Source organism: Epinephelus moara, chromosome 17, assembly GCF_006386435.1.
Source record: "Epinephelus moara isolate mb chromosome 17, YSFRI_EMoa_1.0, whole genome shotgun sequence".
In the NCBI taxonomy this organism is placed as follows: domain Eukaryota; kingdom Metazoa; phylum Chordata; class Actinopteri; order Perciformes; family Serranidae; genus Epinephelus; species Epinephelus moara.
Window position 1 is genome coordinate 12,027,881 of NC_065522.1, and position 14,869 is coordinate 12,042,749.

At 41.7% G+C, this 14,869-nt stretch overlaps 2 protein-coding genes across 11 annotated transcripts in view; both read left to right on the forward strand.

Moving 5' to 3' along the window:
- The window catches only part of LOC126404551 (ADAMTS-like protein 1), a 123,774-nt gene extending 113,935 nt beyond the window's left edge, over positions 1 to 9,839 (forward strand). For 5 of the 8 annotated variants that reach the window (XM_050067832.1, XM_050067833.1, XM_050067830.1 and 2 more), the window contains 10 exons: positions 794 to 1,004; positions 1,097 to 1,276; positions 1,394 to 1,547; positions 1,645 to 2,653; positions 2,763 to 2,890; positions 5,346 to 5,466; positions 5,635 to 5,839; positions 6,304 to 6,413; positions 6,560 to 6,780; positions 7,996 to 9,839. In XM_050067832.1, the coding sequence (XP_049923789.1) occupies positions 794 to 1,004; positions 1,097 to 1,276; positions 1,394 to 1,547; positions 1,645 to 2,653; positions 2,763 to 2,890; positions 5,346 to 5,466; positions 5,635 to 5,839; positions 6,304 to 6,413; positions 6,560 to 6,780; positions 7,996 to 8,105 (2,449 nt within the window). In that variant the 3' untranslated portion in view covers positions 8,106 to 9,839. Of the gene's footprint in view, positions 1 to 793; positions 1,005 to 1,096; positions 1,277 to 1,393; positions 1,548 to 1,644; positions 2,654 to 2,762; positions 2,891 to 3,950; positions 4,136 to 4,437; positions 4,528 to 5,345; positions 5,467 to 5,634; positions 5,840 to 6,303; positions 6,414 to 6,559; positions 6,781 to 7,995 lie in introns of those variants that run through there. The other 3 variants (XR_007571495.1, XR_007571496.1, XM_050067836.1) reach the window with 3 other exon arrangements.
- Positions 9,840 to 10,239: 400 nt separating this feature from the next.
- LOC126404205 (NLR family CARD domain-containing protein 3-like) lies at positions 10,240 to 14,245 on the forward strand. 3 transcript variants are annotated; one of them, XM_050067260.1, is made up of 6 exons: positions 10,240 to 10,606; positions 10,758 to 12,480; positions 13,047 to 13,130; positions 13,295 to 13,378; positions 13,601 to 13,678; positions 13,763 to 14,245. In XM_050067260.1, the coding sequence occupies exons 1-6, from the start codon at positions 10,297 to 10,299 to the stop codon at positions 14,079 to 14,081; spliced, it is 2,598 nt and encodes an 865-aa protein (XP_049923217.1). In that variant the 5' UTR covers positions 10,240 to 10,296; the 3' UTR covers positions 14,082 to 14,245. The 3 variants fall into 3 exon arrangements, 1 of the variants encoding a protein (XP_049923217.1); XR_007571420.1 differs by lacking the exons at positions 13,601 to 13,678; positions 13,763 to 14,245 and adding an exon at positions 12,788 to 12,923 and having other exon boundaries at positions 13,295 to 13,348; XR_007571419.1 differs by lacking the exons at positions 13,601 to 13,678; positions 13,763 to 14,245 and having other exon boundaries at positions 12,788 to 13,130; positions 13,295 to 13,358.
- The last annotated feature ends 624 nt before the right edge of the window (positions 14,246 to 14,869 follow it).

The window sequence follows — 14,869 nt, forward strand, 5'->3', positions numbered from 1 at the left end:
AACAAGCTTCATTCCCAATTCTCCTCAGTCCCTGGACCCTTGAGTAAATATGAATAGTTTTGAAATATCACCTAATCTGTCAAGCAAGAAGTAAAATCGCTGCCATTTTGGCCACAGCCAAAGCTTTCAGATGTCTTTAAAGGCACAGCGACTAGTTAGACATCATTTTCAAGATTGGAATAAAAATGCACAGGAAACTTTGATGGTGGATTCATCACCCTGTATGAAAGTGTGTCGGACAACAAAATAAATATTGGTACACGGAGGTCACAGGAAAAATGTGGGTGAAGAAGTTATGCCATCAGGATTTCTCAAATATCAATAAATTCAGTGGGAGATTTAATGTTTCTTTGCCAGTATCTGGCTCCATGAATCACTCTTTTCGTTTTCACTTGTATTCACTTTCATGAATTTACACATTCATGACCTGCAAGAGTGTCCTCTCATGGGGTCAAGAAAAAACATCAAGCACTCTGACTGAACTTCTCCTAACTGCACTCCTTTATAGATTGGATAATGGCGCTACATATATAGTGTGTATACAAAAGTATGATGATTAATCAGGAATGGCAAAGGTTAAAGGTCCAATGTGTAGGGATATACTGGCAGAAATGATATATAATATAATAAGTATGTTTTCTTGAGTGTATAATCACCTGAAAATAAGAATTGTTGTGTTTTCATTACCTTAGAATGAGCCGTTTATATCTACATACGGAGCGGGCCCTCGTCCACTAAGTCAACAAGAAAACTTTACGCATCAGTAGTTTGATGATAAACATTGTATTCACAGGTGGGAAACAGGGGAGTGGAGTTCATGCTCTGCTACCTGTGGGGTTGGTCTGATGACGCGCACTGTGGCGTGCACTCACCAGCCCTCTCGGGACAGCAACCGTACTGAGGTTTTGAGGGATGAAGACTGTCAGAGCCCCAAACCCAATCCTGTCCAAGCCTGCAACCGCTTTGACTGCCCTCCTGTGTGGGACACACGTGACTGGGGACAGGTAATGGATCTCAGTTAGGAAGTTCACTACCCTAAATGCCTGACCCAGCACATATTGCTAATGTAACCCCTGGCCCCTCTGTATTTTTGTAGTGCTCCCAGAGCTGTGGTGGTGGATTTCAAAAGAGGCAGGTCCTGTGCAAACAGCGGTTGGCGGATGGCAGCATCCTGGAGCTGCCTGACACCTTTTGCCCTTCAAAGACTCCTGCAAATCAGCAGCCCTGTGGCAAACAAGAGTGCCCACCTCAATGGGTCACAACTGACTGGTCCCAGGTAGACTTTTCATCAAGGCACCAACCTACTTTTTAAATTGGTCAAAAACAAAATGCAATTCCGTATGTACAGTATACAGTCTTCTCATTTTCATATTTTACAATGTTTTTTGTCCAGTGCTCAGTGACCTGTGGAAATGGCATTCAGAGACTACAGTCAGTCTGCAGAAAACAAGGGGCAGGAAGGGGGCATTGGATCGTAGCCTCTGAAAACTGTTCCCTAATGGCTCGGCCCACCAAAATCCGGCCATGCTCCCTCAGGCTCTGTGAGAGTAAGAGACCCTCTGTTTGGCTGTATTTCATTAAATTGTATCACTTTGTTTTGTTAGTAAGCCAGCCAGTTCACCTGTTCTGTTAATTTCATCACAGACTCTGTCAAGCCTGATCCCACCATACTGGCCCAGAAGAAAGTGTATATCCAGTGGAGGAAGGGCAAAAAGATACAGCTGATAGTGGGAGGCTATGCCTACCTGCTCCCTTGGACAACTGTGGTCCTTCGCTGCCCAACCCGCCACTTCCGCAAAGGCCAAATCCGATGGTTGAAGGAGGGAAAGCCCTTGGTCAGTCTCCCACATCTCTCTATAACACCACTAGGATACGTGAAGATTCAGCAGGTTCGTGCATCTGATGCAGGGGTATACACATGCATCGCAGGTCAGGCACAAGAACATTTTGTCCTACAGATCATTGGCAGCAAGCAGAAGCTATCTGTTCCAGAGTCATTGCTCGTGGCAGATGGACAACAAAAGGTTGGGCAGCCAGATGTGCCCACAACAGGAGAAAGATTTCAGGAACTACCGATCTCCCTCAATCAATATGACAACATTGTTGAGCAGTTGCTTGAACTCAAAGGTTCCCTCCAAGATGAAAAAGACACTGCTGACAAAACACACTCAAGTGAAAAGAACAGGTCGACCCTGGAGGATGAGAGAGCTAGTTCAGAACTTTCAAACCTGCCTGTGCTCATCGCCGATACCCACAGGCTAGATGAGATCATGCACAACTTCTCTGAAGGCCTCGGAGGACCATGGGGGGAACAACTCATTGCGCAATTGCTCAGTGAGCTCACTATGACACAAGGAGAAACCAATGAGTCTACTCTTTATCCCCCGGACAGTGCAGAATCTTCCACGCAAGGGCCCCTCCTTTATAAACCGAACATCAAAGCCCACACGTCCAGGCCAAGAAGCCCGGTGATAATCCAACGCTCCAGAAAGGTGGGAGCTGTGCTGTCATCTGAAATGATAGTTCATGTGGGAGCGCCAGTTTTTCTGCAGAAACCCATGACTAGTTTGGAGCTGAGGTGTGAGGCACTAGGGAACCCTGAGCCATCCCTGACATGGACAAAAAATGGAAAAGAGTTGAACTACAACAGCAGGTAAGAACTGCCCTTTAATGTGACCTTTTGTGTGAAAGGCATCAAGAAAACTGAGATTTTGTTATAAAAAGAAGCAGATTCAGTGGTTGTGTTGTCTTGGTGTTGGCAGAGTAGGCCTGTTGTCCACTGGCTCACTTAGGATCCAGTCTCCAAGCAAGGCAGATGAGGGTCTGTACACCTGCACTGCCAGGAACCGTTTTGGATTGACATCTCTTTCGTCTTGGCTGCAGATTTCAGGTAAGATCCACAAAGCAAATTGGTTTATCTTCTGGAGTAGTTTCATCAAAGGGTAACTTAAGTATTTTTCAACCTGGACTCTGTTTTCCCTCTAAAGTGACCACTGGGAACAACGGTTTTTTTTTTGTTTTTTTTTAAATTGGTCCCGTATTGATCGGCAAAACAGGCTACAGTGTAACCATTTGGGGCATGTTCGCACTCCATTTACCTCCACTAAAAGTGCTTGCTTTTGTCACTGATGGGCTCAGATTATCAAGTGTCTAAAAAACATCATGGAAAGTATACTGAAAGCGATAGACATTTTTGTTATAGAGTACAACAGCCCCACCAGACTCCATTTAAATAAGGAATGATTTTATCATTGTAAAACACACTTCATTCAAAGTCAACAGAAACAAAATAAAACTCAAATAACCATCTTGGTTCATCTTTCCACTGTCCCAACAATCACTAACTCTGGCTTGGTTGAAATAAACCCTTTATTCTCCCAGTTAGATTTGAAAATATGCTGGCTCTGTACATGCTAAAATTACTGTTTATTTGAATGGAGTCTGGTGGGGTTGGCAATGGCAATTTCAGGGCTTTTTCTGGTTAAATAAAAAGAATCTCACTCTTAGATAAAAATTTCTATCTCTGTAGGAATCCTTCCATAATGTTGTCAGACATGTAGAATAACAATCTGAGCCTGTCAGTGGCAAAAACAAGCACTTTCAGTGGACGCACATTGAAGGTGTAAACATAACCAGAGTGATTAAATTGTAGCCTGTTTCATCAGTGCTGGTTACAGCCCTGTTGCTCAATACTAGCCCAATTTCAAAAATTGTTGTTCCCATTAGTCGCTTAGTCATAAAAACATTGGGAAATAGGGTCCAGATTGAAAAATACCAAAGTTATCCTTAAGGTAATTCTTGGGTAATAATAATAATAATGATTATCCAAACATTATGTTGTAATCAAGCACCCAAAGTTTCAAAAATATGACATAATATTGGGAAATATGCTTATTTGCTTTCTTGTCGAAGTTATATGAGAAAATAGAGACTACTCTTAATTTTTACAGGATGAATAAAGAGCTAGGAGACAAGGCAGTTTGCTTAGCTTAGCATAAAGGCTAGAAGAATGGGGAAACAGCAAGCCTGGTTCTGTCCAAAGGTACCAGCTTCTAAAGCTTCTTAAAGTGTGATGTAGCTTCAATGAAGTCCTATAATGGGCAGATACTGAGTACATTACTGAAAACTGCTTTTGTAGCTACACATACAAACGATTGAGTCAGTACTAACCTAATGTCAAGTTGAGTTTGTCCTAATAATCTCTCATGCAGTCCAGGTTACAGTAATGTGTGTTGTTCTTCTGTGGTTTAGGCTGAGAGATTCTGGGAAAGCATTCTTTTCAACTGAGAAACACACACAGTCATGACCGTAGACACAGATATACAGTAAGCTTTTACACACCCTGGTGGCTCATCTGGCTGAGTCAGTAATGGGGAATGTCCAGAGCGTGCCACAGCTCGGGTCATCTCCGCGCGGCGCTGTCATTTGTCTCCTCAGAGCATGACCAGTTGCGGCCTTGCTGCATTGTCATCAAAGCAGCGATACAGCCGGGTTTCCTGACGCTCCGGCGCTTTTCCTCCCCCATACGACAGCAATTAGAGGTTCCAGGCAATGTTTCAAAGAAGATTAGGTGGGTGCACCCCATTCGCCTAATCTAAACGGAGGATAAAGGGGCTTAAGATGCTGAAAAATGTCCAAACTGCATTTTCTCATATTTTTAATTCAAACTCAGTTTAAGGTCGTGTCGAATGGATGCACTCCAGAAATCTCAAGAATGCAATCCCAAGTACTGTGAATGCCTTTACAGGGAAATTGAACTTGAAAATATCATTCTCAGGTTCTTGGAAAATGCAGTGTCATTTCTGAACAAGAGTAGGTCACGTCTTCACATACAGGCCAGTGAATCATGACCCTCTTCTTATTGTCAAAGACAAAAATTTAGAGCTGCTGAAGTATGAGTGACAGGAGACTTTTTTCTTACTTGATGCACCTTTATCTCTGTATTTCCATCTTGTTTTAGCTGAAGTGAGAAAACCAGGAATGATGCCTATGTAAGTGACTATACATCAGGACTATTATGCTGCATTCACATGGAATCGGGCAGACGGTAGATGGACAAACCCTTCTGGATCAGTCCTAGTTCCCTGAGTCCATGTGAATGCAGCATTAGAGTCTACCAGGCAATACAAAAGCATCTTCATCTAAAGCTCATTATATAATGTTCCTCGTTGAACTGGTAAGATCACTGCAGTAAGACATGAATTTTGCTGAGTGAATGTCTGCTTTAAAATCCTAATACATTAACAGAGAGGACACTGAAACTAAAATCAGCAATAGAAAGTAAGGATTAAAAAGATAGTTCTCTCTTCCTTTGATATCTGAAGTATCCAAGTATCTAATTTCAGGTGGCAAAGGAAGAAACTGTGTCCAAGGTAATGGTATGGGAACAAATGGCCCTATTTGCTCTGAGAGGACTAACAGTAACCAGTCAGCTGAGCTGTGCCATGGACAATCCTGCCCCCTCAGGTACCTTTCTGTTACTACATGTTTACCCAGTTGGATATTTTGAATATTACATAATAATACCAGTTCTGACTGTCTCCTTTGCTTGCATTCCAATTTCTTTTGAGAACTTGAATTGATCTGATATACGTTATTAGTTACTGTCTACTTTTCCTCTGTGGTTTTGATTAGGTGGCGAATGGATCCTTGGTCTCCATGCTCAACCAATTGTGGAGGTGGATCCCAGTCCAGGAGTGTCCGCTGCATGAAGGGTCCTGAGGGCAAATCAAGAGAGGTGGAGGGCCAGCACTGCCTCGGCACAGGGAGGAGACCCTCTGACACCAGGCTATGCAACCTACAGCCCTGTGCCAGATGGGCCACTACCCACTGGGGAGCGGTGAGTCGATTCACTCTTAACACATGTACTTGGGCTTTGTCAAGGCTGTGCAAAACACAGTTTACTTCCAAAACTTATTGCCTGTTCTTAGTCAGTTCATTTGAGCTGGTAACCAAATAACCAGTGCTTTCAGTGTTTCTTTGTTACCCAGTTTTGTAAAGGGGAAGCACCCTGCCAGTCCTTCCTGATAGTCAAATATTTGTTGTAGTTAGGGAAGTCACCTTTTCTCTGTGGTAACCCTATCACATTTTCCCTAAGTGTTTTATGAGAATTCCCGTTTTGCATTTTATTGCAAAAAAAGTAGCTCCCATTTCGAAATACAAACTAAATGCTTTCATTATGAGGCATAGTTTAGATTTAAAACTTGAAAACTTGAAAGTGTGTGGGCTTGAAAATGCCAAAACCACATGAGGGAGAGTTGATAGCAGGCAAGTATTTTCTTTTGATGAAATCTCCTCTTTCAGTGTCACGGTCAATGTGTGGGTCCCAGTTTGGCCACACAGCACCGCCATGTTTACTGCCAAGACAACAATGCCACCAAACTCCCCTACAGGATGTGCAGTGGACTCCAGAGGTGAATATGGATTAACAGTTTGTGATTTATGATGTTGATGAACAATAAAAATTACAGCAATATCTCATGTTTCAGTGAAAAAGCCACTCACTGGAGTGTTTAGGACTTTTTTTGACCCTTTTCTTTATGCGTCTTTGTATTTTTAGGCCCAGCTCTGTAAAGAATTGCTCCACAGATGCCTGTGCCCTTCACTGGCGTGTAGGGCCGTGGACACAGTGCACTGCCACCTGTGGACGGCACGGTTTCCAGTCACGCCAGGTGACCTGCGTCCACCGTCGAACTGGAAAGGCCACACGTGAACATCACTGCATGTGGAAGCCGCGCCCTCCCAGCTGGCAGCGATGCAATATTTTGTCCTGTGGCAGAGGTGAGAAAAAACAGCGACACAGACAAGCAGTTTCTGAATTGTGATTTTGAATATAAAATGATCCTGCATTTATTATATGTTGTATAGCATATTCAAAATGATATAACTGCATATGTTGATGGTTAAATTTTCCTCTGAAAAGCATATTTTAGAGGTCAAAATACTGAAAATAACCTCAGTGCAGTACCAGCTGGTTGTCGTTAGTCCCAGCCGATTTCATGACCACATTAATGGCGTATTTCTGAGGTCTTGCCCTAAATAAACTAGTGGAAGAATAACTAAAATTGGAATTAAAATTAGATTATTAAATTAAAAATATTATTGCCAGAATATTTTTTGCATAAGCTCCATCATGGCACATTACATTCCCTTAATGGGCCCAGCCCATAATGCACATAGTTTGGGTTTTATGTGCTGAGGTCTGGAAGCATCTGTTTCTGCAATTTTTGCTGGCACCCCAATACAAAACAAGTGAAAGTAATTTTGCATGTGGTACTTAGGAAGTAAAAAAATACTATTTAAAATTTCTCCGGCATCAGGTAATCCTGAAAACAACATCCCAGTTACATTTGATGAACGAATCCCTATAAATACAGCTTACATTTCAGATATTATCTCAGGGAGGAATTGTTGATGTCTGAAATTTGTCGTGATATTCAACTAACCTCTATATTTGTGTAGAAGAGTTGGTTCTTTGAAACCACTTCACATAAAACTGCAAGGCTCGATACTACAAGGCCTGCACTAAGAGAATATTTTAGATTTTTGTAAACTGACCCTTTACCCCAGAAGATTAAAGAAGATTTCCGAACCTTATTTTCTTGTATTGTGCTGGCTTTAGTAACTGCTGAAGGATGATCCCTTTAACAAAAGCATTTAAAAGGAAATCCTCTTGATGCTCTATCTTGAGGAGAGGCTTAAAGGGATAGTTTGGATTTTTTGAAGTGGGGTTGTATGGGGTGCTTATCCATAGTCAGTGTATTACCTACAGTAGACGTCAGTCAGAATGCCCCCAGTTTGGAGAAGGAGGCTCGAGTCTGACATGGAAGCTAAACAATGTACTGTTGTGGATGGGGTTCAACAACAAAATGTATTTTAGCCTGTATGTAATATTCTGTCAATGGATAAGTACCACGCACAGCCCCACCTCAAAAAACCTGAACCATCCCTTTAAAATGAGTACGTGTAGTAAACTGTAACGTCTGTGTATTGCAGCAGGAGAGTGTCGAGACAGCACGAGGTACTGCGAAAAAGTTCGACAGCTAGAGCTTTGCCCGCTGCCCCAGTTTAAGAGTCGCTGCTGTCATTCCTGCCAAAACACCTGAGACTGGGACGTAAGACGAGGGCCATGGACGACCTTGATAGGTCAGAAAGATGCTCCAACAGCCGACAGAGACTTGAAACCTCAATGCCCCATCCTTACACCCACAACTGTCTTCAATGATCAGTCTTGGCTGGGGATGCCTGAGTGTGGAGGAATGTTTGGATGATCATACCTCGAGTGGTTGTGATCTTATTTCCTCAAAGATATTATGTGTTGGTTTGAATTTGAAAGTTTTGAGAGGAGTGTCTGCTAATGAAGGCTTCAGTTTTACTTCTTTTTTTTTTTAAAAATCTGACGGTCACGAAGCTTTCCTAGATTATGCAAACGTAACTAAGATACATTTCCATTGTGAGTAACAGAAACTTGTGGTGACTGCAGTGTTTCATAAAGGGGAAGTCATAAAAAACTGGTGTAGTTTCAGGGTTTTTTATAAAGGAATGGAATGATAATGCTGCACCACCACCATTGTAACACCCTCACTTCATCTCCAAAACAGGGTGCATATTATCATGCAATTCACCTTATAAATATGTGATTAATACACCTGTTTTTCATGGATTGACTTCATACCCAGGGTTTCTGGGTAGACCCCTGAGCTTTTGATAACCACTGGATAGTTGTGTGCTTGCCTTTATTGCAATGGTCTCCAAAACAGTGTTGATAAATGGTTTTGATGCTAAATGAGATTTTATGATAGATGTATGGGTAGACTGTTGTTTAAACAGAGCACAATGTTGCATATAAATGGGAACTGGCAAAGAGCCTTCTATTTTTAATACATTATATGCAGTGCATTTGGTATCAACCACATGGGAAATAGATTATGGTTTGTGTTATCATTTTTGAGCAATTTAGCACGTGTTTAAAAAGGAAAAAATTAAGGTTGCAGGCGTTGCATCTGCATTTTTCATAGAATTAAAAAGTAGGAAATGATAAAGATTTATCTTGCATGGGTTGCACTATGGAGGTGTATGACTGAAGCAAGTCAATTTTTGGAAAAACGACACTTATTTTGCACTCAACTCATCCAAGTCTTTGTTAAGAACATGGCTTGTTGAGTTTGTTTTTTGTTTTAGTTTGTAAAGTTACATTGTTTATATATTTTGTTTTGTGATTTCTTGCAAAGATATTTGATAAACGTCCCTTTTAACCACTTTATGACTCTCTCTGACAAATTATATTTTTGCTTTAGTGCGACATTTTAGGGGAAAAAACAGTTACATTTGACAGTTCTTGTGTAACTCTTTTTTCTTGGACAGATTTCAGTGTTAGTTGAACTTAAAACATGTAAATATTAACTCTGTTTTACACTTGGATATTGGTTGAAGCAAGAGGGAACTGTTTATAGTCATTATTAATGAAAACCATATTTGTGCCAGATAGGCAGGGTTTGCACTTTTGACATTATGTCCTGAGTTCCACAATGCATCAAGTGCAACACATACCTTAGCTGATAACTTGGACTTTCTAGGTGTGATTATTTTACTTTGTAAAAGACAAATATGATTAACATATTACTTATGCTCTTAAGTTATGTAGATATTTGTTTTGTCCTTTTAACTATTTATTTTCATTTGTGTTCTTGTGCATAGTTTTGTAAATAATTACAGGGGTGGGTATTAAGTATTCATTTCCTTACAGGTTTTTTTGGTATTTGATGTGCATGCAATGGGGACCCTCTGCTGGTGAACTGATGTGTTGCTTCCTGCTCATGCCTGGTTTATCATTAAATAAAACCAAATACATTCCTTTTACAATCTGTTTGTTGTGGTTCTCTCTTTTAAAATAAATCTGCATTATCTAGTCAAAGTTCTCAAATTTGCATGATTATTGAAGTGGCATTTCTGTCAAACCTTTACACTATTTTGGTAATTCTCACTTCCTCATCACCATATATATTTAGATGGGAGGTTCCACCATGAACCAGCAGAACAAGACATTCAAGGTTCATGTGTTGTTACAACGTAAGTCTTTTATCAAGACTGGCAGAAAAGCACTTCCTCTTTCTCTTTCTACTATGTACAGCTGGCTTTCTATTTCTCAGTGCTTGAAGACAGAAATGCATTTATGGGATCCCTATGCGGAGATACTGCTTTACAACATGAATCTAGACGCCACGCCTCACATTTGCACCATCAGCAGATCATAACTGGACCTTTCTGCTCTGTGCTGTTGATTATTTCAGATTAGTTATGGTGGAAAAGGATGGTTGTAATTCCTGTTTGACAGCACTCATGGTTCTGCGAGTTTCCCTCGTGGATGAACTGGAAGGACGGATCGACTCTTTGCTGGAAATCTTAGTAAGTCGGGAGGTGTTCACTCGTGATGACCGTGAGGAGGTGTTGTGTCTGTTGGGGCCTCGGGCAAGAGTGAGAAAGGTGTTGGATATCTTGACATGTAAAGGCGAGGAAGCAGCTGAGATTTTTCTCTCAATTAGCAGTCATCAGGAAGAGGTACAGACGCACTCCAATGAAGGCAACACAGATCAGCCTCAATCCGAAGGTGAGCAATTCAAACCACAGAGATGTCATTTAAGATCGTTTTTGGAGTGTGAATAGCACTAAGAGTTAAACATTTGGAATAGCATTGCATTGTTCATATAAACTGTATAAGTAGTGTATGAGACAAATTATAATCTCATCTTCTTTTGCAGAGTATAACAAAGTCAAACGAAAGCATAAAGATGTCCTTGCACGCCGAAGTGAGAGCATGCTCTTCTACAATACTCGACACGGAGAGAAAATCCTTTTTTCCGAACACTATGTGAATCTCTTGTTGGCCGATGGACACCAGGGCTTGGAGATAAAAAGACACGAGGTGCTGACATTTGGACAAAAGCGACTATCTTTGCAGCAGAAGTCAGCAGTGCATAGGAAAATCACACCAGCTGAACTCTTTTCAAGCACACATGGAAACCGTCCGGTTAAGAAAGTTCTGGTGTCAGGGGTGGCCGGCATTGGAAAAACCATCCTGGTGCAGAAGATGCTGTTCGATTTTGGGGGAAACAGGGAACACCTTGCATTTGACTTCATTATCCACATGACATTCAGAGACCTGAATCTGATCGACAAACCGACAAACCTCCGGGACCTGGTCTTGCGTAAAAACAGGCACCTTGCTAAGGAACTGGATAACATTTTAGCAAATGACAACAAACTGCTGATCATCTTGGACGGCTTTGACGAGTTCAGACACTACAGGAGCTGTGACGTAGACGCATTTGTGACTGAGCCAGATGAAGATGCAGAGGTGGTGGAGGTCCTTGGGAGTCTGTTGCAAGGTGAACTGCTGCCGAATGCTTCCGTCATGCTGACAAGTCGACCAGCAGCAATCGACCACATCCCTGTGGGCTGTATTGACCGATTTGTCCTCATCGCTGGTTTCTCCTTGGCTGAAGTTCAGGACTTCTTTTTACGTTACTTCCAGGACAGTGTCATTGCTGACCGCATGTTTGCAGTGGTGTCAGCGAATGAGCTAATGCTGACGCTGTGCTACATACCTGCGTTTTGCTTCATCGTGTGCTGCATCCTCAAAGAAAGCAAAAACCTCTGTGGAGAGAGCCCTAAGACCATGACCGACATTTACGTGCAGTATCTGGTGGCCTTACTTCGCTCTCACACTCAAGCAAGAGCCGAAACATTTCGTCAAGACCAAAAAGCGGGGGCCGTCCACCAGCTGTCAGATATCGTGCTAAAGCTTGGTCGACTCGCCTTCCAAAAGCTAATAGAGCATCAAACACTTTTCTACAGCAGCGACCAAGATGTTGCAGCGTTAGAGGGATGCAGCCTTGTTAGTACCTTCCTTGACAAGACAGTGGCGCAAGAGCCTGGCTGCACTGAAGAAGTTTACTCCTTTGCACACCTGACTGTTCAAGAGTTCTTTGCTGCAGTTTTTTGTGCAGTGACAGATCACCCATTACCTGATGCACTCCAGTACACTGCAAGTCCAGGGGAGGGCTCCAACACTGGACATTTAGACCTTTTCAACCGCTTCCTGTCTGGAATCCTCTCTGAACGCAATGTTAATCTTCTGTTGAGGCAGGTGGGGCTGTGTTGCCATAAAAACAAAGTGGACACCTGTCGTCAGAAGATCATCAGAGAGCTTACAATGCTCTGTGAGAATGGGGAACATGTCCTAAACCATTTACACTGCCTGTTTGAGCAACAGGACCCTTCTTTGGCCCTTGCTGTGCAACCAAAGACACTACGAGTTAATGTTAGTGATGGAGCACTCGCCCAAATGGATTACAATGCTATCAAGTACTTCCTAAACCTCACAAAGGGCACAATATCAGAGCTGGATCTTACAGGGACAGGAGTGAGCTGTGAGGCACTCAGAGATATTCAGCCTCTGCTGCTCAGGTGTGACAGACTTTGGTGAGTTCCAGGTAAAATTGCATCCTCTCTATCTCTGGAGTCACACATCTATCACACAGAGTTTTCTTTATTTTATTTTTCAGCCTTTGCAGTTCCATTTGGGGAACTTTGGTGGCAATTTAAAGGTTGATTCACAAAGTTGTATTGCAATATTCAGCTTAACATTTGCAAATGGCACCCACACTGCTTAGCCAAGGGATAGAGACAAGAAGTTCAGTTACCGATACTTATACAGGCAGTTGTGCATCACAATGGTCTTAGTTCTCACATTTAGCATAAACGCACAGTGTTTTATCTGTACTTTCAGCACATTGTCTGGGCTGTCTATGTTTACTGTGTGGGAACAGAGAGGGCTAAATCCCACAGCTCGGTTTCAGTGACGTGGCACGGAAACAGAGACACATGCAGCTCCCTCGGCTGCCAGAGTTGGTGAGGCTAAAAAGGTCAAGAATTGCCACTTATGTCACACACATCGCTCTGCATCTGTCAAATAGTAAAGTATCAACACATCACGTAAGAAACATAAAATGTGGCTTATGCGCTAACTCTGCTATTTCATTTTTAAGGCTTGGAGAAAACAACCTTGACATGGACACAGTTCAGGTCATCGCTGATGTGCTGAAAGTGTCAGACAATGTAACCCAACTGGGGTAAGATGTCAAGTGATTTTACAGGCTTTTTTTAATAAGAAGAAAATATGTTTGTTTTTTTTTCAACAGAAAGATTACAAGCACTAAGCCAATATAAAAAGTGCACTCATTCTTTTTGTGAGTGAGTAAAGAATCACCCAGACTGTCTCTCACTTTAAATTTAGACTTGGATGGTCAGACATCGGTGATGATGAACTTCTGGCTCTGTCTAGTGCCATACGGGTGAAGAAAAAGCTTGAGGAATTGTGGTAAGACACTGGTGACTAATATCACCATATGACATAACATTTTAGGGAAATGAAAGTCTTTGCAGACACAGAAAAAAATTGGTCCTTTTCATTAAACAATGTAGGTCACAGAGTGGTTAGAGATGCTGAAGAGATTTTCCTATTTGATGTTTTGCTGATTTATTCATGTGTGAAATATTTAAAACATTGTTAAAGACATGTTAGTCTTATGTGCTTTGACAGGATGGAGGGAAACCGAGTGAGCTCCAAAGGTCTGCTGTCACTTAGTGACTTGACCCCAAACCCTCTGAAAAGAGTTGTGTAAGTGTTTTCAACAAATAACTCATACCTTTATTTCAACAGTTTGGGTTTTCTAAAGCTTCTGCTGATTCCCCTTTCCTACAGAGCTATATGGAATGACGTGGCTGACACAGACCCAGAGTCCTTCAGCACCCAGGAAAGCATAACTGTGAGCTTCACAGATGACGATATGTGGGAGGCGTGGGGGGAATGGGTCTTCAAAAGGTGTGAGGTCAGCAGCAACGAGAAGTTGGTGACGGTACTCCACAAAGTGTGCAACATATCAGTGCACTGCTTAGAAACCCAGTGGGCAAAGACTTTCTACAAGCAGCTATCGCAGCTCATCAAGCACAGGATCGAGGGCTGCACCGAGGACGACATGTGCAAGAGGCTCAAAAAGTTTGAGGACATTTTGGACCTCTGACAGACATCACTAACCTCAAGTCATAAGCTACATCAAATGTCTGTTTGACGCAGAATGCTTTGAGTGTAACAAACTTTTCTCTCCTTTTAATATTTGTATTTGTATTTTTAACTTTTTAACATTTGTATTTATCTATTTGTATTTATCGCTCTTCACAGACGAAGTTTCTAACGGAAAAATAAAGTTCATTGAATTGAATTGAATTGAATTGATTGTGGAGCATAAACAGGAAAAACAGGGTACTGTTGAAGCATGCAGGACAAGTCTTCTTCATGCTTAAAGCACAAAAACAATACAAAATCAGAGGTAAGAACCCTTCTTCCAACATTGCCTAGACACAAATTAAACGTGCTTTTAAAGTAAAACTTATCAGACATAACCCAGCTGGCACCGGACGTCACTATGTCAATATAGCAGATGTTAAATTTTGGTTGGAATGAAACAATATTGACAATATATTAAAGGTCTAATGTTTGACTTTCACATTGTGTGGATGTTAACATTATGATGTTTTGTATTTATGGGTCTGTTCTCCATTTCTTAAGACTAAATGTCGTTATTCTATGTGAAGATGATGTTGGCATGAGATGTTTTTAAGACACTGGATTTAGGTTATTTAAAATTTACCCATTAACAATGTCTTACTATGTTGGTGGCCAGGCGACCTAGGAATCCACAGTTGTAACTTATTTTTGTGTGTGTAGGATAACATTACTATTGCAATAATCAGTTGGGTGATGGAGGTTAAGGTTAGCCCTGTTGATAGAATCAGTTGTGTGTTCGAAGAG